This window comes from Oncorhynchus mykiss, chromosome 15 (assembly GCF_013265735.2).
Source record: "Oncorhynchus mykiss isolate Arlee chromosome 15, USDA_OmykA_1.1, whole genome shotgun sequence".
Lineage (NCBI taxonomy): Eukaryota > Metazoa > Chordata > Actinopteri > Salmoniformes > Salmonidae > Oncorhynchus > Oncorhynchus mykiss.
Window position 1 is genome coordinate 43101194 of NC_048579.1, and position 24981 is coordinate 43126174.

Below are 24981 nucleotides of genomic sequence, written 5' to 3' on the forward strand. Positions count from 1 at the left end.
TGAACTGTTTCGCTGCCAGACAAGGTTCCGCTGAAAGCCAGGTGTAGCGGTGGTAAGGATTCACTCAATGGTGCTGAAAAGAAAGCTCTGCTGTTGGGACAGATTTATGTAGGCCCTAACCGTTTGTGGGCACCGTTTGTCACCGTTAGAGTGCAATCCATGTATTGTTTAGTCTTGTGTTGTGTAGTGCCTTTGCTGGCATGCATAAAAAAAATTGGGGGGGAGTTTACCCCTCCAAGATATACATGCTAAAATCGGCACTGGATATTCCTCTCATTCCCTATCAATAACACAACCGCAATCAATAAGTGAAGGACATAAAAACTGATTTATTACAAATCAATTACAATCAATGCCATGGGAATGCTCTGACGGCAATACCAAAACATTGAAATTATACGCTGTTACTCCTTCATTGTTGCTCAGGCATAGTAGTTGTCATACTTTGTTACACCCTGAGCTATTGAATACAAGTTCTTCAGGCAAATATTTTACGAACTCTGTGGTGAAATGGAAGGTGTAATTCTCGAAAGGTACTTGATTGGTTATTTGGTTTTGTTTCAGGCACATAGTGTGAATGTGAAAGATAAAAAATACAATGCAACAATCAGAACAATTGCCCTGGAAAAGCATGGTAAATCACTGACAGGGAATGTTAAAGTTCTACTTCAAATAAAATACATCTCCATTGCAATCTCTTTCTAACGGTTGAAATTAAAAACTGAAATGATAACAGAACTAGAGTTGTGCTTCTCTGAGGCTGACTGAAACATACAAGCATGTGTAATAGTAGTACAATATTAACACACAATACTTCATGATTATTCATTCATATGAAAGGATTTTATGCAATCCTTAGAGAACCTTGCATATAGGTCAGCTATGCTTCTTCATAGCGCAGCGATATGACCAGTTATAACCTTTTATAAGAGGTATGCATTGTTTATTTTGATACATTTTCCAAAATGTTAATAAGCAGCAAACATTTCAACGTTTTAAGGCTTAAAATAAAAAGCGGACAGGTTTAACTAACAAATTCACATAATATTACACTGATTAACGTGCCATAAATCAGATAAAAAATCACATTCATAAAATCTGTTGCGGCTAGCTAATGTTAGTAAGCATTAGCAAGCTAATCCTTCTGAAACGGCTTCATGCAGAATTGCATAATAATTCTGATTGGGGTTATTGGGGAGGGGTTAAAGGTTGAACCTGACATTACTATGGTTACGAATGATTATTATCTTGAAGCAGACAGAATCTTAACCGCGTCAAAGTTCATTTAGCACTTTTAGAGCCAACTCTGTTCCAGGGTCCAGCGGGTCACCAGAGTAACATCAGGCCAGAAGTACGGTTAGACTTGTTTGATCTCACTGAAGATATCTCTGAAGAAACACACAGAAACACACACATCCACCAATCAGTGAAACTCAATCTAAAATTCCCAAATCGCTTCTTACCAGCCCCCCCCCCCCCCCCCCCCCCCACACACACACAGAGTTTCCTCCTTCCCCCTAACCTGTAACACCACAGCAGCCACCACAGCGATGATAGCGAGCAGCGTCATGCGTCCTAACCACCCCAGGTCTGGATTTTTGAGGATGAAGAAGCGTGCCCAGAACAGTTTCTTGGCAGTATGGGGAGGGTAGCGCATGTCGTTAACCCCCTCCATCTTCAGCTGCTTGATAAGACAGCCCCTCAGGTGGCTCAGGTTGTCAAAGCTGAACTTTCCGTGGTAGCTGCCCATTCCACTGTTACCTACAGGGGGAAAATTGAAGAACACATATCTCTTCTCATTTGACTCCGTGTGAAACAGCAATGTTTTGTTGTTGTGTTATATAGTGAACCTTACTTACCCACTCCACCAAAGGGCAGTGCACTGACAGAGTAGTGCACAAGACAGTCATTAGCCAACACTCCTCCACTGGAGGTCTCTGCTATCACTTTCTTTATCACCTAAAGAGAGAGATGGGATGAGAGAGAGAGAGAGAAGGGGGATGCAGAGAGAGAAGAGCAAGGGAGGGAGGGTTGAGTAGGAGGGGTGAGAGGAGTGAGAGAGAATGAGACATTTTAATGAAAAAAACAGCCCACCATTATTGTTTTAAAAATAAATAGTTGCTGAGCATGTGCTTGTGTGTTCTCTATATGTGTGCATGTGTGAGTAGTTACCTTGTCATCAGGTGAGAAGATATAGAGGGCGAGGGGTTTCTCTCCCTTGTTGATGAAGTTGATGGCCTCGTCCACTCCACTGACCGTCAGGATGGGGAGCAGGGGACCAAAAATCTCCTCCTGCATCACCTTGGAGTTCACCTGCACGTCCTTCAGTACTGTAGGAGCTGAGAAGGAGGGAGGACAGATATGGATTAACTAGATGTGTCAGGGAAACCAGTAGCAGCACTGTATGGTCTGAGTAGGGGATAATATATTTAGAGGTCAACTAGATGGGAAATCAACTTTAACCCCATAGCAGTACTGTAGGAGCTGAGTAGGGGAGCATAGATACACAACTAGATGTGTCAGGGTGACCAACAGCAGGGTATGTGGTGGCCAGAACATAGATATACATCAACAAGATGGGAAACCAACTTTAACCCCATAGCAGTACTGTAGGAGCTGAGGAGGGGAGCATAGATGCACAACTAAATGTGTCAGGATAACCAACAGCAGGGTATGCGGTGGCCAGAGAATAGATATACAGCAACTAGATGGGAAACCAACTTTAACCCCATAGCAGTACTGTAGGAACTGAGGAGGGGAGCAGAGATACACAACTAGATGTGTCAGGGTAACCAACAGCAGGGCATGTAGTGGGCAGAACATAGATATACATTAACTAGATAGGCTTTAACCCCATAGCAGTACTGTAGGAGCAGAGGAGGGGAGCATAGATACACAACTAGATGTGTCAGGGTAACCAACTGTTGGGTATGCGATGCCCTGAGCATAGATATACATCAACTAGATCTACAAATAAGGGCTTAACACTAACTGCTTGGTACTAAATAATGTAGTGGGGTTTGTTTGTGTATATAATATCCATGGGCCTGTAATGTACAGTGCATTGCGAAAGTATTCGGCCCCCTTGAACTTTGCGACCTTTTGCCACATTTCAGGCTTCAAACATAAAGATATAAAACTGTATTTTTTTGTGAAGAATCAACAACAAGTGGGACACAATCATGAAGTGGAACGACATTTATTGGATATTTCAAACTTTTTTAACAAATAAAAAACTGAAAAATTTGGCGTGCAAAATTATTCAGCCCACTTAAGTTAATACTTTGTAGCGCCACCTTTTGCTGCGATTACAGCTGTAAGTCGCTTGGGGTATGTCTCTATCAGTTTTGCACATCGAGAGACTGACATTTTTTCCCATTCCTCCTTGCAAAACAGCTCGAGCTCAGTGAGGTTGGATGGAGAGCATTTGTGAACAGCAGTTTTCAGTTCTTTCCACAGATTCTCGATTGGATTCAGGTCTGGACTTTGACTTGGCCATTCTAACACCCGGATATGTTTATTTTTGAACTATTCCATTGTAGATTTTGCTTTATGTTTTGGATCATTGTCTTGTTGGAAGACAAATCTCCGTCCCAGTCTCAGGTCTTTTGCAGACTCCATCAGGTTTTCTTCCAGAATGGTCCTGTATTTGGCTCCATCCATCTTCCCATCAATTTTAACCATCTTCCCTGTCCCTGCTGAAGAAAAGCAGGCCCAAACCATGATGCTACCACCACCATGTTTGACAGTGGGGATGGTGTGTTCAGGGTGATGAGCTGTGTTGCTTTTACGCCAAACATAACGTCTTGCATTGTTGCCAAAAGTTCAATTTTGTTTTCATCTGACCAGATCACCTTCTTCCACATGTTTGGTGTGTCTCCCAGGTGGCTTGTGGCAACTTTAAACAACACTTTTTATGGATATCTTTAAGAAATGGCTTTCTTCTTGCCACTCTTCCATAAAGGCCAGATTTGTGCAATATACGACTGATTGTTGTCCTATGGACAGAGTCTCCCACCTCAGCTGTAGATCTCTGCAGTTCATCCAGAGTGATCATGGGCCTCTTGGCTGCATCTCTGATCAGTCTTCTCCTTGTATGAGCTGAAAGTTTAGAGGGACGGCCAGGTCTTGGTAGATTTGCAGTGGTCTGATACTCCTTCCATTTCAATATTATCGCTTGCACAGTGCTCCTTGGGATGTTTAAAGCTTGGGAAATCTTTTTGTATCCAAATCCGGCTTTAAACTTCTTCACAACAGTATCTCGGACCTGCCTGGTGTGTTCCTTGTTCTTCATGATGCTCTCTGCGCTTTTAACAGACCTCTGAGACTATCACAGTGCAGGTGCATTTATACGGAGACTTGATTACACACAGGTGGATTGTATTTATCATCATTAGTCATTTAGGTCAACATTGGATCATTCAGAGATCCTCACTGAACTTCTGGAGAGAGTTTGCTGCACTGAAAGTAAAGGGGCTGAATAATTTTGCACGCCCAATTTTTCAGTTTTTGATTTGTTAAAAAAGTTTGAAATATCCAATAAATGTCGTTCCACTTCATGATTGTGTCCCACTTGTTGTTGATTCTTCACAAAAAAAATACAGTTTTATATCTTTATGTTTGAAGCCTGAAATGTGGCAAAAGGTCGCAAAGTTCAAGGGGGCTGAATACTTTCGCAAGGCACTGTATGTGATACCTATGGAGTCAGTCATACAATACAAATAAGTTATTCAACTTGTATTACAGAAAGAACAAATTGTAAAAATGGATATTGAATAGTGTCTCTAGAAAGCTATGAATGTTGGAAGGAGTTGAGGCAGTTTTGATAGGAAAAGTGATACCTACAAGTATGTATCATCAAATCAAATTTTGTTAGTCACATGGGAAACCAACAGGTGAATACAACATTTCACCTTACAGTGAAATGCTTACTTACTATGAGCCCCTAACCAACAGTGCAGTTTTAAAAAATACAGACAAGAACAAAAATAAAACTAACAAGTAATTAAAGAGCAGCAATAAATAACAATAGCGAGACTATATACAGGGGGGTACCGGTACAGAGTCAATGTGCGGGGGCACTGGTTAGTTTAGGTAATATGTACATGTAGTTAGAGTTATTAAAGAATAAATAAAGAATAACAACAGAGAGCAGCAGCGGTGAAGGGGAAGAACAGTCTATGACTAGGGTGGCTGGAGTCCTTGACAATTTTTAGGGCCTTCCTCTGACACCGCCTGGTATAGTGGTAGGTCCTGGATGGCAGGAAGCTTGGCCCCAGTGATGTACTGGGCCATTCGCATTACCCTCTGTAGTGCCTTGCGGTCGGAGGCCGAGCAGTTGCCATACCAGGCAGTGATGCAACAAGTCAGGATGCTCTCGATGGTGCAGCTATAGAACCGTTTGAGGATCTGAGGACCCATGCCAAATCTTTTCAGTCTCCTGAGGGGGAATAGGTGTTGTCGTGCCCTCTCACGACTGTCTTGGTGTGCTTGGATTAGAGGTCGACCGATTAATTGGAATGATTTCAAGTTTTCTTTTTCATAACAATCGGAAATCGGTATTTTTGGACACCGATTTTTTTAATCTTTTTTTTTTACACCATTATTTAATCTTTATTTAACTAGGCAAGTCAGTTAAGAACACATTCTTATTTTCAATGACGGCCTAGGAACGGTGGGTTAACTGCCTCGTTCAGGGGCAGAACGACAGATTTTCACTTTGTCAGCTCGGGGGATCCAATCTTGCAACGTTTCAGTTAACAAGTCCTTGTGCACTCCACAAGGAGACTGCCTGTTACGCGAATGCAGTTAGCCAAGGTAAGTTGCTAGCTAGCATTAAACTTATCTTATAAAAACAATAATCACTAGTTAACTGCACATGGTTGATGATATTACTAGATATTATCTAGCGTGTCCTGCATTGCATATAATCTGACTGAACATACAAGTATCTAAGTATCTGACTGAGCGGTGGTAGGCAGAAGCAGGCGTGTAAACATTGATTCAAACAGCACTTTCGTGCGTTTTGCCAGCAGCTCTTCGTTGTGCGTCAAGCATTGAGCTGTTTATGACTTCAAGCATATCAACTCCCGAGATGAGGCTGGTGTAACCAAAGTGAAATGGCTGGCGGGTTAGCGCGCGCTAATAGCATTTCAAACGTCACTCGCTCTGAGCCTGTGGTTGTTTCCCATGCTCAGCATGGGTAACGCTGCTTCGAGGGGGGCTGTTGTCGTTGTGTTCCTGGTTCGAGCCCAGGAAGGAGCTAGGAGAGGGACGGAGAGGGACTGTTAGACTGGCAATACTAAAGTGCCTATAAGAACATCCAATAGTCAAAGGTTAATGAAATACAAATGGTATAGAGGGAAATATAATTCATATAATTCCTATAATACCTACAACCTAAAACTTCTTAACTGGGAATATTGAAGACTCATCTTAAAAGGAACCACCAGCTTTCATATGTTCTCATGTTCTGAGCAAGGAACTTAAACGTTAGCTTTCTTACATGGCACTTTTACATTCTTCTCCAACACTTTGTTTTTGCATTATTTAAACCAAATTGAACGTTTCATTATTTATTTGAGGCTAAATTGATTTTATTGATGTATTATATTAAGTTAAAATAAGCGTTCATTCAGTATTGTTGTAATTGTCATTATTACAAATACATTTTTTTTTAAAATCGGCCGATTAATAGGTATCAGCTTTTTTGGTCCTCCAATAATCGGTATCGGCGCTGAAAAATCATTATCGGTCGATCTCTAGCTTGGACCATGTTAGTTTGTTCATGATGTGGACACCAAGGAACTTGAAGCTCTCAACCTGCTCCACTACAACCCCGTCAATGAGAATGGAGTCGTGCACGGTCCTCTTTTTCCTGTAGTCCACAATCATCTCTTTTGTCTTGATCACGTTGAGGGAGAGGTTGTTGTCGTGGCACCACATGGCCAGGTCTCTGACCTCCTCCCTATAGGCTGTCTCGTCGTTGTCGGTGATCAGGCCTACCACTGTTGTGTCATCAGTAAACTTAATGATGGTGTTGGAATCGTGCCTGACCGTGCAGTCATGAGTGAACAAGGAGTACAGAAGGGGACTGAGCATGCACCCCTGAGGGGCCCCTGTGTTGAGGATCAGTGTGGCAGAAGTCTTGTTACCTACCCTTACCACCTGGGGGCGGCCCGTCAGTTAGTCCAGGATCCAGTTGCAGAGGGAGGTGTTTAGTCCCAGGGTCCTTAGCTTATTGATGCGCTTTGAGGGCGCTATGTTGTTGAACGCTGAGTTGTAGTCAATCAATTGCATTATCACATAGGTGTTCCTTTTGTGCAGGTGGAAAAGGCCAGTGTGGAGTGCAATAGAGATTGCGTCATCTCTGGATCTGTTGGGGCAGTATGCAAATTGGAGTGGGTCTAGGGTTTCTGGGATAATGGTGTTGATGTGAGCCATGACGAAGCTTTCAAAGCACTTCATGGCTACAGATGTGAGTGCTACGGGTCGGTAGTCATTTAGGCAGGTTACCTTAGTGTTCTTGGGCACAGGGACTATGGTGGTCTGCTTAAAACATGTTGATATTACAGACTCGGACAGGGAGAGGTTGAAAATGTCAGTGAAGAGACTTGCCAGTTGGTCAGCGCATGCTCGCAGTACAGTCTGGCCCTGCGGCCTTGTGAATGTTGACCTGTTTAAAGGTCTTACTCACATCGGCTGCGGAGAGCGTGATCAGAGTCTTCCGGAACAGCTGCTGCTCTCATGCATGTTTTAGTGTTATTTGCCTCGAAGTGAGCCTCGAAGTAGTTTAGCTCATGTGGTAGGCTCATGTCACTGGGCAGCTCTCGGCTGTGCTTCCCTTTGTAGTCTGTAATGGTTTGCATTCCCTGTCACATCCGACGACCGTCAGAGCCAGTGTAGTACGATTCAATCTTAGTCCTGTATTGACGTTTTGCCTGTTTGATGGTTCGTCGGAGGGCATAGCGGGATTTCTTATAAGTTTCCCGCTCCTTGAAAGCGGCAGCTCTAGCTGTTAGCTCAATGCGGATGTTGCCTGCAATCCATGGCTTCTGGTTGGGGTATGCACGTACAATCACTGTGGGGACGACGTCATCGATTCACTTATTGATGAAGCCAATGACTGATGTGGTGTACTCCTCAATGCCATTGGAGGAATCCCGGAACATATTCCAATCTGTGCTAGCAAAACAGTCCTGTAGTTTAGCATCTGCTTCATCTGACCACTTTTTTATTGATCAAGTCACTGGTGCTTCCTGCTTTAATTTTTGCTTGTAAGCAAGAATCAGGAGGACATAATTATGGTCAGATTGCCAAATGGAGGGCGAGGGAGAGCTTTGTATGCATCTCTGTGTGTGGAGTAAAGGTGGTCCAGAGTTTTTTTTCCCCCTCTGGTTGCACATTTAACATGCTGATAGAAAAATGATTTAAGTTTCCCTGCATTAAAGTCCCCAGCTACTAGGAGTGCCGCCTCTGGGTGAGCATTTTCTTGTTTGCTTAGGGCGGAATACAGCTCATTCAATGTTATCTTAGTGCCAGGCCTCAGTCTGTGGTTGTATGTAAACAGCTACGAAAAATACAGATGAAAACTCTCTAGGTAGATAGTGTGGTCTACAGCTTATCATGAGATACTCTACCTCAGGCGAGCAATAGTTCGAGAGTTTAATCTTCCACGTAGGTCTTCTATTTTATTTTCCAAAGATTGCACGTTTGCTAGCAGAATGGAAGGAAGTGGGGGTTCATTTGATTGCCTACAAATTCTCAGAAGGCAGCCCGCCCTTTGGCCACTTTTTCTCTTCACGCAAATCATGGTGATCTGGGCCTGTTCCTGGGAGAGCAGTATATCATTCACGTCGGGCTCGTCAGACTCGTTAAAGGGAAAAAAGGTTTCTGCCAGTCCGTGGTGAGTAATCACAGTCCTGATGTCCAGAAGTTATTTTCCGTCATAAGAGACTGTAGTGGCAACATTATGTACAAAATAAGTTTAAAAAAACAACAATGCAAAGAAACTAACAAAAAACACAACTGGTTGGGGGCACATAAAACGTCAGCCTTCTTCTCTGGCGCCATCTTAGGTAGCTATGCCTATCATAAGTAGTACAGTATCTATGTAGCATTATGCTTGTCATAAGTAGTACCTATGTAGCACGTTGACTCATCACTATCCCCTCCTATAGCGATGGTGCTGTCCTCTGTCATGGCCATGATGCGTTTGAAGTGGCGCTGGTTGATGATGCGTCCGTAGTCGGGGCAGGTCTTGGGGTCCTCTGTGTAGAAGGCCTGAAAGGAAAATACATGTACACAATTGACCAATTGTACATTACATAATAGATGGGTTGCCTGACAAAGTCACGAAAATGATGACGTGAAAATTATGCCAAGAAGCTGTAATGTGGGAAATTGTAGTTTCATCTTGTTCTTAACACCTGAAAACAAGACATGGTATCTTGACTTATGTCACGTATATGCGATTATGTCAAAAATTGGATCACTAACTAACAACTGTAACAATTAGGGATGCACGATATATCGGTAAGCATATAATTTGATCATGTGTGCAGATGTCATTCTTTGTTGTGTTTAATTATTTATCTCTATTGTACCATTTTGTAAACTCTAGATACTGTAACAGTATGAATCTTATCATAAGCATAATCTGCCGATATTAGCTAAAAATACAAACATCGGCATCGGCCCGATGTCTAGTTTAACGCTGATGTGCATAATTGATGTCAAAGCTGACGTAGTTAGATGACGTAATGGCGCCACGAAAATGATAGCGCTACACGTACAACACAGCATTCCTAATCTAGCCCACAATGTCTGCTGTGTGGATCGAGCAGTCAACAAGTGAGGCAGTCATTTGAAAGAGGAAGAACATTTCAGCGAGACAACTCAAAGGCGAAATCCATTCAAGATGATGGAATTCACTGCCCTTGACAATTAACCTTTCTCTATCGTGGATGATGTTGGCTTTCGCTGACTGATCAAGCACCTCTATCCCTGGTACACAATACCAAGTAGGAATTATTTTTCAGATGTTGCCCTACCAGAGTTACACAGTATTGCTTACACGTACATCCATGAGCTACTTGCTATGGGCGTCACTGCTATTAGCTTGACAGCACAGTGGTCGACAAAGGATTTTGTACTGAGGAAAGCCGTATTGCATGCTCAAGAATGTGCTGGTTTTCATACCGCTGCTGCCATTTCAATGGCATTTGAGAACATGTTTGAAACTTGGAAACATGAACACACTCCTAGCGCCATTCGATCAACTGACTGGAGATATAAGCTCATCAACTGCGTCTGCAGCAGACGTGATACCCTCTGTCATGGCATTGAAATCATTGAAACTGCCAACACAGACCGTTGGGTTAACTTAGAAAAGTACTCCACTAGAGGCTGTGAACAAGCAATTTGGTTTAATTCTCTCTGAGCCTCTTTACTGTGTCACCACCATGCTCGATGCAAGGTACAAGGACTGCTACTTCGATGCAGACAAGAAACAGGGTTTACGTGAAATGTTAGACACAGCTGGACAAGATGGAAAAAGGACACAGTGACAGTGCGCACTGAGGAAGAGAGGCCACGGACAGACAGAGCTGAAACCTCACTGCTTGATATAATGATGAAATTGAAACAGCACAGCAAGTAAGTGAAAGAAATAGGCTTTGATTATGTTTTACTGGTAATGGGGACATAAATGCCAACAAAATAACTTTTTGGTCAGTGTGTGTGTGTTTCAACTATTTAACTGTACTAGAATGCTTAAAAGGTCGCTAAAATTGTAAATATAGGGTATAGGTATCAGGTATCAGCCAAAACTACAGATCCTCGACTTCAAAGATGTCCTTTACAAAATAGCCTCCAACACTCTACTCAACAAATTAGATGCAGTCTATCACAGTGCCATCCATTTTGTCATCAAAGCCCCATATACTACCCACCACTGCGACCTGTACGCTCTCGTTGGCTGGCACTCGCTTCATACTCGTCGCCAAACCCACTGGCTCCAGGTCATCTACAAGTCTCTGCTAGGTAAAGCCCCGCCTTATCTCAGCTCACTGGTAACCATAGCAGCACCCACCCGTAGCACGCACTCCAGCAGGTATATCTCACTGGTCACCCCCAAAGCCAATTCTTCCTTTGGCTGCCTCTCCTTCCAGTTCTCTGCTGCCAATGACTGGAACGAACTGCAAAAATCACTAAAGCTGGAGACTCTTACCTCCCTCACTAGCTTTAAGCCCCAGCTGTCAGAGCAGCTCACAGATCACTGCACCTGTACATAGCCCATCCAATCTACCTCATCCCCATACTGTATTTATTTATCTTCCTCCTTTGCACCCCAGTATCTCTTCTTGCACATTCATCTTCTGCACATTCTACCATTCCAGTGTTTAATTGCTATATTGTAATTACTTCACCACTATGGCCTATTTATTCGCTTACCCTACCTCATTTGCACATGCTGTATATAGACTTTTCTATTGTATTATTGATCGTATGTTTGTTTATTCCATGTGTAACTCTGTGTTGTTGTTTGTGTCAAACTGCTTTGCTTTATCTTGGCCAGGTCACAGTTGCAAATGAGAACTTGTTCTCAACTAGCCTACATGGTTAAATAAAGTTGGATTATTTGATTTTTTTATGTAATATCGGCGCATCCCTAGTAGCAATGTATTTGAGCGATAACAAGTGCTCATTGTGCAAATGTATTTATGTTTTCAATAAACATTTGGAGATGAAATATAGTTGATTTCCTTTTGATTTTAAACCAACGCCGTCTGTTTTGCACCAAAGTTTTTGTTGCTAAACAACCCACCTGTCTATAATTATAATAAGCTTGTGAGAGCACTGGTTTTGTGGGACAAAAACATCAGGGAAAAGGCCTCCTTTTTCACTCCAACAAAAACTGTCAGTACCTTTATGGTTGCTACTCAATGCTTAGTTCGTGAAGCCAGATATATACTCCTTTTTATACTCCCAACATAGTGAGTTGTACTTTGATGGACTTCTTGATCTCCTCCAGCACGCGGCCCTGGATGCTGGGCTCACACAGGATGTAGTCTGGCGCGATACACGTCTGCCCACAGTTAGAATACTTCCCCCATGTCACACGCCTACAGGAGAGAGAAGAGGAAAGAGAGGGAGGGACAAGGTGAGAAGAGATTTAGAACGTTTTATCTGTCTGTCTGTTTCTGTATCTGTGTGTGTTCTCTTACCGGCAGGCGATGGGGATGTCACAATTCTTGTCGATGTAACAGGGGCTCTTGCCCCCCAGCTCCAAGGTAATAGGGGTAAGGTGTTTGGCTGCTGCCTCCATCACCAGTTTCCCCACCATGCTGTTCCCTGTGTAGAACACATGGTCGAACCGCTGACGCAGCAACTCCTGGGTCTCTGATACACCCCCTGTCACCACTGGGTACAACTCCTAGAGATGCAGGGAAAAACACATTGTTATTTACAACACATTATGCATGCTGTTATATACAGATTACATAACAGATCATTTAGCAGATGCTATTGTCCAGAAGAACTTACAGGAGCAATTAGAGATAAGTACCTTGCTCAAGGACACATCAACAGATTTGTCACTGAGGGGATTTGAACCACCTTTCAGGTACTGGCCCACCACTCTTTTCCACTAGGCTACCTGCCACCACAACAGGGAGGTAGATACAAACTGTTTATACATCAACAGATGTGTCACCTAGTAGGCTCAGGGATTCGAACCAGCTACCTTACGGATACTGGCAAAACACTCTTTACCGCTAGGCTATCTGCCACCCCTACAGCGGTAAGGGTACAATATGGCTTTTTAAATGCCGACACTAAACCTTCTCTCAAGAAACTTTCGAAGCGCAATTGAACAGGCATTTTACTTGTCTATAAAGGAATGCCATTTCTGAAATGGGACTCATACGTCAATCACTAGGCGAACAGAAATGTCAATCAAATAATCTCGAGCTGCTTGTGGACAGCCTGCCTGCATGCAGAGTCAGACCACTCTCTACTAAAAAAAGTACTTTAAAGTTAGTTAAATACCGTGACTTACTAAGACATTTAGTAGAAAGAAAACACATCTTCCGCTTGGAATTGACCCCTAAGATTCAGTATTTTTGGAACGGAGATGACTGATTAGTTGCTGTACTCCCGAGAACACAAACGTTTTTCATAGCGAGGGACGGAGAGAAAGGGGCACAGTATAGGCAGGTAGGCCACCAGGCAGACAGAGTCAGAACCATGCACTAGGCCTATCTATCGGCAATCAAAAGCTACATATCGCAATGGAATGCTGTATTTTGCAATTTCTTGGGCCTATCATCAATGAATAGGCTAGAATATTCTACACGCAACAGACCAAAGACTGAGAAAGCACAGGTGAGCCAGCTGCACTGTGATTTTAATTTTGTGGGGGGAGGGAATTAAATAGATTTTTTCTATTTGGGATTCTTCTTAGCATTAAGATGTTTAAACGTTCAACCTCCTAGTGTGTGACTGCGTGTGCATGTGTGTTACCTTGTCTATGTAGGCGGGCAGCAGGTCCTCCATAACCTTGGCGGTGTGGACACACACCTCAGACGGCTTCACCACAGCAGCATTGCCTGTCACAGAGAATAGTACAGTTGTCATTAGCATTAGCTTAAGGATGCTAAGACAAACAATGGAGTTATTGGTTAGCACTGGGCAATAAGTCTTGGGGCAGACAAACAAAGTTGGAGTGATACCTTATGAGTCGGACAGACAGAATGTGTTGGCATTTACTGGCATAGAAAGAGATCCTTATTCTATTTATATGTTTACTTATCTCTTATTCAGTCTAATCCAATGTTTGGTTCACACCTGCAGAGCCATTATGACATTACATTTACATTTTATTCAGTTGGGGGGGGGGGCCTATGCCAAGTTTGGGAAACTCTGAGTTAGCAGACACTCTTAAGTGTATTTAAGAAGTTTAGTAGGGAAAACAACCACATACCACAGTCATTGCAATAGACCATTTTACAAAATATATTTATCACATATGATATTACAGTACTATATGTCCCTCTGCAGCCACCATCCACCGGGATGACTGGTGTGTGTGTGCAAAGGGCCTTCTGTAAGGCAAGGCAGAACTCTCACCGAGTGAACGGCCATAACCTTGCCTCTGGTAACTGATAGCAGGGTTAGAGAATAAAGTCCAGCCCAACACACACACATTAATCAATAACAGTCCAAGCTCAATGCCAACAGCTATTTACTTGGCTGAATGCTAAATGTCTGTTAAATATATTATGCCATTTCTCCATTACAAGAACCAGGAGGAACTAGGACGAAAGAAAACCAGACAAGATGTTTCCTCAAAGTGTTTCCACTACCAATCTAATCAGAATTGGAACTTGTTACTGGAAGACTCAATTGTTACGTCTCAATTAAGGCTTAACCAGAGAAATATAGATCATTGGATGTGGGCCAAACCACTTAAACTCAAAAGATCTAGATGCTACATAGACCCACTGCTCTCTTCCAATTGTAAGACTGGTAAAATAATTAAAAAAAAATATTTCACCTTTATTTAACCAGGTAGGCCGGTTGAGAACAAGTTCTCATTTACAACTGCGACCTGGCCAAGATAAAGCAATGCAGTGCGACACAATCAACAACACAGCACCCCCCTATCCACATCGACGGGACAGTAGTGGAGAGGGTAGTAAGTTTTAAGTTCCTTGGAGTACACATCACGGACAAAGTGAATTGGTCCACCCACACAGACAGCGTGATGAAGAAGGAGCAGCAGCGCCTCTTCAACCTCAGGAGGCTGAAGAAATTTGGCTTGTCACCAAAAGCACTCACAAATTTCTACAGATGCACAATCGAGAGCATCCTGTCGGGCTGTATCACCACCTGGTATGGCAACTGCTCCGCCCACAACCGTAAGGCTCTCCAGAGGGTAGTGAGGTCTGCACAACGTATCACCGGGGGCAAACTACCTGCCCTCCAGGACACCTACACCACCCGATGTCACAGGAAGGCCATAAAGATCATCAAGGACAACAACCACCCGAGCCACTGCCTGTTCACCCCGCTATCATCCAGAAGGCGAAGTCAGTACAGAGAGAGAAGCTGTTTTTTAGTCTATCTCAAGGCCATCAGACTGTTAAACAGCCACCACTAACATTGAGTGGCTGCTGCCAACATACTGACTCAACTCCTGCTCACTTTAATAATGGAAATTGATGTAAAAATGTATCACTAGCCACTGTAAACAATGCCACTTAATATAATGTTTACATACCCTACATTACTCATCTCATATGTATATACTGTACTCTATACCATCTACTGCATCTTGCCTATGCCATTTTGTACCATCACTCATTCATATATCTTTATGTACATATTCTTTATCCCTTTACACTTGTGTGTATAAGGTAGCAGTTGTGGAATTGTTAGGTTAGATTACTCGTTGGTTATTACTGCATTGTCGGAACTAGGGTGGCAGGGTAGCCTAGTGGTTAGAGCGTTGGACTAGTAACCGGAAGGTTTTTGTTTTTCCTCTAACTTATTTCATATCTCTGTAGTATTGTTTTTATTGCTATCTACCTGTACTATTAGTTCATATATTTCCCTTGTTAGTCTGGTCTCTTTAGCCAGAAACTGTTTTTTTTAATTATTGATGAATATTGAATTGAATGATCTCTGAAGGTACATTTTAAAGGTATCCCAAAAAATAAGGCGATTTGCTGAATCTATATTATACTGGAAGAATTCAGTTACAAATTATTTTGTCTTAGTTAAAAATAAATGGTTCTCCAGTAAATATTGATTAAATGTCAATATCCCATCCACATGGTAATTCTATAAGAGTTATGTGAAGGCCAATTAGATGATGATCCGATCGCATTCTGTCTCCTATTAAAACCTTTTTAACCTTTGATGCAAGAGAGAAAGAGACAAAAAAGTAGTCAACGCGACTAGTTTGATTAAGTCTCCTCCGTGTATATCTCAATTGGTCAGGGTTTTTAGTCTCCAAATATACACTATTTCTAAGGTGTCCATAATATTTGTGATTTCCTTAAGGGCACGGTGATGATAGTTATAGTCTCCTATCATAATGATTTGATCATTTGTTGCCTGTAAATTCAATAAATTGGTATAAATATTTTCAAATAAGTATGGATCATCCTAATTTGGACCACATAGATTAATGAGCCAAATCACTTTTTTGTCCACTTTCATATTCAAAAAGATTCACCTTCCTTGTGAATCATTCTTGACTATTTGCACATTCAGATCCAATTTTTTGTTAATTAAAATCATCACACCTTTTGAGTTCCTTTGTTCATGACAGAAAATGATTTCGCCACCCCATTCCTTTTTTCCACGCAACTTCATCTAAGGATGTAGAGTAAGTTTCCTGTAAACAGTATATGTTATATTCCTTTTCTTTTAGCCACGTAAAGACTGATCATCTTTTTTTATAATCTGATAAACCATTACAATTATAACTGGCTATACTTATTTCACCCCTTATCATAACTAGATACTATTCTCAGTCTAAATTGACCATAATTAGTGCTTGTAAAGTTACTGCCATAAGAGGTATTACGGTCAAAATTAGAGATTTCAAATGTCTGATATTTAGAATTAAAGAAACAGGTTCTAGCAATATGTGTTTTATTCCCTTGCCTGTTTGCCTGTGAGCCAATGCCACAGATGTTAGAAAATGTAGTCAAGCTATTATGTGTGTAGTAAATCTGAGTAGGTTGATGTGTATGATATTGGATGTGCTGTGTATGATATTGGATGATATAACCCTGCTAGGTCTTTGTAGGTAGAAGGTGTAAATTGGTCATAAATTGGGATAAATTGGTCATCAAAAAGAAAGGAGGATCAAGGCACTCTTCATATAATTAAAATGCCTTCATTCAATGGAACAACGATTTTAAAACTCTGACCCGTTTCGGTAGCATATCATTCGTCAGGGAGTACAAAGACACATGTCTAAGTGAAGCTTTCTTAATTAACCAGAAAATGTGTGGTTATTTCTGGTTGTTTATCTAGCTGGCTAACGTTGTAGGATACCTCAGGTGTTTACTGTGGTGCTGCTTGTATACAAACAACAGAGTGATCATTGGCAACAAGCTTTTAAAACAGACAAACGTGAATAAAACAAACGTAAATAATTCAGAAGTACATTCACTGGCGGCCATCTTGGAAGGGGGAAAGATGGAGGGCTAGATGATCATGACTGACACAATACAAGGACGGAGTCTCACCCTTGGAGGATAAAGTCCCTGAAGGTGGCAGTGCTCAGAGTTCGCATGCATGCATGGAAGCACACACAAACACGCACACACAAATGAATAACAATCAAGGAACTTTGAACCTGTCTTTGATAGGTAAGAGGCTGAGAGGACAATTGTGTAATACTGATTAAAAGGACCTGGCCTGAGAGAAGCAGAGATGGATGAATGGTCTGGGGATAGGTCACACACAAACACACACAGACACACACTACCCAACCCCCCCACTCCCCCCTACCTGCAGCGATAGCCCCTATAAGTGGCTGTATGGTGACGGCCCAGGGGTAGTTCCATGCTCCTATGATGAGCACCACTCCCAGCGGTTCAGGCTGGATGTAAACAGTGTCTGAGATGGTCAGGAGGTTCTTCTCAACAGGCCGGGGGGCAACCCACTCTGCCAGCTTCTTCACTGCAAGGACAATCTCCCCTTCCAGGCCCAGTGTCTCATACAGCTGGGTGCCTGCCTCACTCTGGATGAATGGAGGATAGAAGATGGATATGGACATAGATGAGGATAGATACATGCACACAGACACACTAGTGCGTGTGCAAACATACGCTGCAAAGACAAACACAAATATATTTATGCACATGCTCACACACACACACACACACACACATACTCCTCTCTCACTCACGCTGTGTCTGTCTGTTTGTCTCTCTACCTTGTTCAGGTCTTTCTTGATCGCCTCAGCTATCTCCTTCTCTCTCTCCAAGAGGAATCTCTGGAGGTTCTTCAGCTGGCGGATCCGGTGTTCTAAGGGCTTTGACCTCCCAGTGAGGAACGCTTTCCTCGCGCGCTCCACCGCCTTCTGCTCACGGGACATTCTACAAGAGGTGATGGATGGCTGGATGTTACAAACACGCCCCACAAAATAACATAAATGTTTCTACTGTAAACGAACGGCACTACTCACAACCATTTTATATTTTATACTCCTGAGTCATGCTGTGTTGATGACAACAAGGTTGTGTATCAGGGAGGGATGATTTCATCTATTGGCTATAATATTAAATAGTCAACATACTGATATGAGTAGGCTAACTATGTTCATCCTGGGCTCGAAGACGTAACATAGTAAATGTAAATCTGGGACACTCAAATTAGTCAATATGTTACGTATGTTATATGTTATAGTTACATAAGACTGAAGGTTACTTAAGCCAAAAACAAAAGGAGTGGAGCTTGGTCAGGGAGGATGGGTGGGTGTATAACGCAAACTTCTAGCAGCCCAAAAGTTGTGCGTTTGAATCACATCTTAGACAACTTTAGCTTTTTAGCTAAACAGCAACTTTACAACTACTTAGTACATTTTTGCTGTTTTGCAACTACTTAGCATGTTAGCTAACTTTTCCCCTAATCCTAACTCCTAACCCTTAATATTAACCCTAACCTTAACCTCTAACCCTAATAAAAACCACAAGTCAGGTGTATTCAGGATGCTTTGAACATTAAATGAAATATTAAACATTAAACTCAAAATGTTATGACTTTGTAACTTTTAGATTTTGAGGGATGACATTTAAAGTGCGGGCACTTTTTTCAGACGATGCATAGCCTCATATAATTAATTTTCAAAGACAAATGTAGGCATATCAGATTTAAAATGACTAATGTGACAAAATTGGGGAATAGCAGTAGTGTTCTTGCTGACAAGCACACTAATTACCCTATATTTTAGCCCATTGTTAAGAATGATCTTACTAAAATAAGTAAATAAAAAATAAAATCTCCTAAAGACAAAATGCCATTAATCTGCCCCCACTTCCTAATCAAATAATGTATATTTATTGTCCCCCCTCTAGAATCAAATGTATGCTTTGGGTTCACAATCTTTTAGACACAATTATTTTCATAGTTAACAAATCAGGTCACCCTACCAAACGTCCCTGCTAAAACATGCTGTAGGTCTCTGTCTGCTGCCTTTTCCTTGTCACAGCCTAAATGCAAATCATCACCAAACAAGGGGACTAATGCAAGTGCGGATTAAATCGATGTTGTCGTTTCTCTCCATTCAACTTCACTCTAATCTTGAGGGGCGTTTCTTTAAAACATGCGTCCAATCCCCTTGATACCCTACATAACTAGACCAATCATATGCTTCAATATGCCGCGGTTGACAGTGCTGTGGTAGGACAGGACAATGATAAAGGTTCCACTCATGGTGTTAAATTGGAGACTCAGGTGCTCCTATTTAAAACTGCGCTCATTTATTTAGCCAGGATAGTCCACTCAGTAACAATTGCCACTGTTTTCCAGTGAGTCCTGAGTTTCGTATCATCGATTTGGAGCACAGTTGAAAAGTTAACGCGCTGACTAATTAGACAAATAAAAGCCGTACTTTTCAATGCTGATGTCTCACCGCAAATTCGTGAGAGTTGGCAGCTCTGCCCTAACCCCTAGCCTAGCTAACTGTAAAACGGAAGTAGGTACTCGGTGCCACCTAGGCAACAAGCAAACGTTAGCCACCACAAATTGGAATTAATAACGTATCATACGTTTGCAAATGAGATTCGTAACATATTGTACGAATTGCAATTTGTAACATATCATTCGAAATTGATAAATTGATTTTGGACATCCACAAATTACTAGGTTGCTCTGTTTGCCTTGGTCAACCGACTTTGCCTGCTTTGGTGTGGTCGGCAATAACAGCTATGATGAAATGCTGTCAAAAGTAAATGACTTGTATTATCCCATTACAACGGCGTAACTACCTGTGAACTAAAGAACAGCGCATTGTAGGCTATGTAACAACACTGGCTCCATGCGAGATCAAATCATAGAATCATTCTGAGCCGTTAAATTACATGGTAGCTTTGAGTTTGATTGAATCCGTTTAAGAAACGGTGTTGTTCATAATTATATTCTGCTGAGTCAACATGTAGAAAAGGCTTGACCACAACCTTTAACACAGTAACGTTGTACTGGCCTGCAGCAGGCCATTCTGTAACGTTTCTTGGTTATCACTAATTAAATGAATATGTTACTCGCAAACACAACGTCAACTCTTACCTGATTGGCTGTTATTCCAAATCTCACTCAGATTATTCGCAAAATTGCTAAATGCCGAATCAACGACGTTAGAAATGATCCGCAAACTCAGTCTGAACCACTATAGAGTAAACATGAAATACGGATCTACATTCACTTAATGTGGCACCCAAAGAAAGACGCGTGAGCGGAGTACCTACTTCTGTTTTACAGTGGAAAAGCGAAGTTAGGTTGAAATGACTGAATCCCTGAAAATCATAAACATCCCTTTTCCACCGCTGCTAAGGGTGGATCTCCGTTAATTCTGCCCCTCTGCTATTGGTGGACGCTGGTTGGGTAGTTAATGGTTAGTTTGCCTGTCACTCAAGCGTCAGAAGTCCATGCACAATTATAACCATGTTTTCCTACATGGTTATTACCTGGCGGTGACGCATAATCCCTTACTTGATCTTTATTTTATGATGTTGTTTTGTTTTCCAAACTTTTTGCACTGCAGAATGGTAGGCCTATCGCAAATAAAGCACATTTTTTAAAACCTTTATTTAGCTAGGCAAGTAAGTTAAAGAACAATTTAATATTTTCAATGACAGCCTACCCTGGTTAGCGACAACGCTGGGCCAATTGTGCGCAGCCCTATGGAACTCCCAATCACTGCTGGTTGTGATACATCCTGAAATCGAACCAGGGTCTGTAGTGACTTCTTTAGCACTGAGATGCAGTACTTTAGACTGCTGTGCCACTCGAGAGCCCAATGCTTCTATAGCCTAATGATTAATACATAAAATCCTATTTTATTGGGCACATACACACAGTGAAATTATAAAATAATGTATATGTGAAAGATAATGCTAAAAATAATTGCACTCTGAAACTTTATAACTGTATGAAATTGATTAGAATAATACAATTATAATCTGATGATGTGTGTAGGTTTAGTCGGAGTTATGTTAAACAATATATCTGTATAATGGGAAAACACAGACTGTCTGAGCAAGGCGTAGCTTAGGATTTGAACTTGTGTGTGTGTGTGTGCCTAGTAAAATACCGAAGAACAATTAAAACTGTGTTTGGACTGACCTGGCTAGGCCTCTGAGAGACTTGGGAGAGGACAGTGAGTACTTCTCAAGGTCTCCCTAATCTCGGGGGAATGGAACTGTCAGCTGGGTAGTGATACAAAGTGGTGCGACCTGTGGAGAAGGATAAAACTCACCTACTGTTTGTGTGTATGTATGTGCATAGGATACCTACTGTTTGTGTGGAAGTATGTGCGCAGCTATAAAATTGATGTTTTTGTATTCTTGACTTTAGGACGTTCTCCGAATAAACGGTACTCTCTTTTTGCATAAGCTGAGTCTTTGACTAATTATTATTAAACCCGTGGTCTTACAGATCTCGGGATTGGTCAGAGTTATTGATTGATTGTTATTATCATTGGAATTGAAAATTCTCGTGACACGAAATGCTTGTGCATCTAGTTCCGACAGTGCAGCAATATCTAACATGTAATCTAAAAATTCCACAACAACTACCTAATACACACAAATCTAAGTAAAGGAATGGAATAAGAATATATATATATAAATATATGGATGAGCAATGACAGAGCGGCATAGGCAAGATGCAATAAAGGTATAAAATACAGTGTATACATATAGGATGAGTATGTAAACATCATTAGTATGTTTACATTAATATGTAAACATCATCATTAAAGTGGCGTTAATAAAGTGACTAGTGATCCATTTGTTAGAGTTGCCAATGATTTCATGTCTGTATGTAGGCAGCAGCCTCTCTGTGTTAGTGATTGCTGTTTAACAGTCTGATGGCCTTGAGATAGAAGCTGTTTTTCAGTCTCTCGGTTGAAGCTTTGATGCCCCTGTACTGACCTCGCCTTCTGGATGGTAGCAGAGTGAACAGGCAGTGGCTTGGGTGGTTGTTGTACTTCATGATCTTTCTGGCCTTCCTGTGACAACGGGTGCTGTAGGAATCTAAAGATATAGGCCAACAAGTTCTTATTTCCATTAAGAATTTAAGTTGCTGAGTGACATGTTATCATGCTACAATATTTTGCCAAGTTGCCAACTGCCAAAATCATGTTGAATGTGGCTGCCACAACCCCATGCTTTGTGCAATACAATGTGATGTCAATTGTCCTTTGCATGCATATTTCCATGCAACACTATAGGCTTAGCTCCTTATGACCAGGGTTGGTGCCTACTGCATTAGAAAAATTGCGTAATCTCAGACCCAAATTAATGTAAATGAAAAGCACCATCTATTTAGAGATTCAAGGGTTTGGGCCAAGGTGTAAGTATGACCGAACTATTACAAAAATCTGTGAACCATGATTGAGCTGATAAAAGCCACATTCATTTCACATGAATCTAATTCGGGCTGAAATAGGCCAACCATCTTCTTGGCCTATCACACATGACAGAGAAACATAGTCCCAGACACGAGAGTTAGGTTCAATTCCAAGTCTTTTCAGATTTAATTCCCCATAGCCAAACCTCATTCTGTGAGTAGCCCATGTTTCAGCCACAGAAAAAAAACAGACATATTTAGAAGGATTTGCGTGCTTGCAATAGGTGACCATCAGATTCTCATTTCACATTCAACTTAAAATAAAGCTCTTGCTAGACTGATCTGAATGTTGCTATTGTAGTTTTACTGTCATGTCTTGTGATTTCACTTTTCAAGAAAAACGTTCTTATTATAAATAATAATAATAATAATATTTTTCCCCTGCGCTCCTTAGGGGTTAATTTCCATTATGGTAGGCCAACTTTGTGCCTGACCCAGGTGGGAATCATGAACAAATATTTTGTGTTTTAGTTACACTTGATATCTAATTATTTAAACCATTTTATGGTTTTATATTCATCACACATACGTAAAGAGCATACAGTACGTTTGCGATTCAAGCTTAAACCAAGTCCATTCATATGTGGGTCATCCCCCTAGGCATTCTGCAGTATATCTCCTATACCATGCCGGGTCTCCATGCCTTTCATCTGTAGCCAGGTTGGGATGGATCACACTCAGGCTCTGGATCTCAGGCTCTCAGGGTTTCCAGGGGCCCTATTGATGCCCACAGAGGCTCTCTGAAGCCTTGGTAGCAGGCCAGGACTCTCCCCTTCAACACACACACACGAATTAGGCCTCAAAATTTCTCAGGATAACAGGAAATATGGATGGAGATTCCACATCAAACGCAGAGGAGAGGAGGGGTGTTTGTGTATTGGGGAAGGGGGGAAAGGGAAGGAGGAGAAGGAGGAGAAGAGGAGGGGGAACGTCAATCACACCTGAGGATCCACTTTCACTGGTGACACACACTGAGTCAATGACAAACACTGGTGGTTTTGTTGTGTAATGTTTGAGATGGCTCAACTCATTACTCTCTCTATGCTCTCTGAAAGAAAAAAATATATAAATCATCAGGAATGTCACGAATAAAAAACCCATTTGTTCTATGCCAACTATTATTACACAGTAGACCCTTCATCCAGAAGTTAATCTCTGATTTATATCACTCAAAATAGCTTTATATTCTCAATACAAGGCTCTGGCTCTGGCTCTGGACTCTTCTACTTCAACTTCAGTCAAATGTGACCGACTGTATTCCAACCGGGTTTCCTGTGTGCAACAAGGTTGTGTTAGCCTGCTGAGCTAAAGCCTAGTGTTCGGGTCTCAAGCAAGGTTCAGCAAACTACAATCGATGCACAAACAGAGACAAACCCATACCATTGTACCATTGTGTTTAAGTGATTTCAACTTGTTGCTGTCTGTTTGTTAGTGGGTTTGTTTTCACTAGCTGTGTTTGCACACCTGTGATTGTTATTGGACTGTGGGTCTTGGCTTGTGAGGGGATGTGTATGTGTGTGTATGTGTGTGTGGGGGGGGGGGGGGGGGGGGGGGGGTTAGTGGTTATGGTTAAGGTTACAGTAAGAATTAGGGTTGTGTTTAGGGTTAGGGAAATAAGATTTTGAATGGAAATTAATGTGAGTTCTCCACGAGGATAGAAGAACGTAACGTGTGTGTGTGTGTGCGTGTGCATGTGCATCTGATTCCATCTAGTGGCGAAACCATGGCTAATGTCACGCCCTGGCCTTAGTATTTTGTGTTGTCTTTATTATTTTGCCAGGATCCGCCAGAGCCGCTAGTCAGCCAGGATCTTCCAGAGCCGCCAGTCAGCCAGGATCTGCCAGAGCCGCCAGTCAGCCAGGATCTGCCAGAACCACCAGTCAGCCAGGATCTGCCAGAGCCATCAACCTGTCTGAGCTTCCTCTCAGTCCTGAGCTTCCTCTCAGTCCTGAGCTTCCTCTCAGTCCCGAGCTATCCCTCAGTCCCGAGCTGTCCCTCAGTCCGGAGCTGCCCCTCAGTCCAGTGGGCCCTTTGTTAGGGTTACTAGGCCAAGGTCGGCGGCGAGGATCGCCAATCTAAGGACGCGGAGTAAGCGGACTAAGACTATGTTGGAGTGGGGTCCACGTCCCGCGCCAGAGCCGCCACCGTGGACAGACGCCCACCCAGACCCTCCCCTATGGGTTTAGGGGGGGTGGGGGGGGTTGTGTTTAGGGTTAGGGAAATAAGATTTTTAATGGAAATTAATGTGAGTTCTCCACGAGGATAGAAGAACGAAACGTGTGTGTGTGTGTGCGCGTGCATGTGCATCTGATTCCATCTAGTGGCGAA

At 42.1% G+C, this 24981-nt stretch overlaps 1 protein-coding gene across 2 annotated transcripts; it reads right to left on the bottom strand.

Annotated features, from left to right (window-relative positions):
• Positions 1-309: 309 nt before the first annotated feature.
• Positions 310-20638, bottom strand: aldh3a2b (aldehyde dehydrogenase 3 family, member A2b). 2 transcript variants are annotated; one of them, XM_021563268.2, is made up of 11 exons: positions 20490-20638; positions 17960-18122; positions 17533-17764; positions 13525-13610; positions 12228-12436; positions 12008-12125; positions 9141-9282; positions 2173-2339; positions 1860-1959; positions 1523-1761; positions 310-1388 (listed from the first exon to the last, which is right to left on the bottom strand). In XM_021563268.2, exons 2-11 carry the CDS (start codon positions 18119-18121, stop codon positions 1374-1376), a joined length of 1470 nt encoding a protein of 489 aa, XP_021418943.1. In that variant the 5' UTR covers position 18122; positions 20490-20638; the 3' UTR covers positions 310-1373. The 2 variants fall into 2 exon arrangements, with proteins under 2 accessions (XP_021418943.1, XP_021418942.1); XM_021563267.2 differs by having other exon boundaries at positions 20311-20587.
• Positions 20639-24981: the final 4343 nt, after the last annotated feature.

Coding starts and splice junctions, on each gene's coding strand:
- aldh3a2b (XM_021563268.2), bottom strand. CDS start 18,121: ATGTCCCGTGAGCAGAAGGCGGTGGAGCGCGCGAGGAAAGCGTTCCTC. Junction 12,437..13,524: donor TGCCCGCCTACATAGACAAG/GTAACACACATG, acceptor CTGCATCTCTAG/GAGTTGTACCCAGTGGTGAC. Junction 1,762..1,859: donor ACTGCCCTTTGGTGGAGTGG/GTAAGTAAGGTT, acceptor TTCCCCCTGTAG/GTAACAGTGGAATGGGCAGC.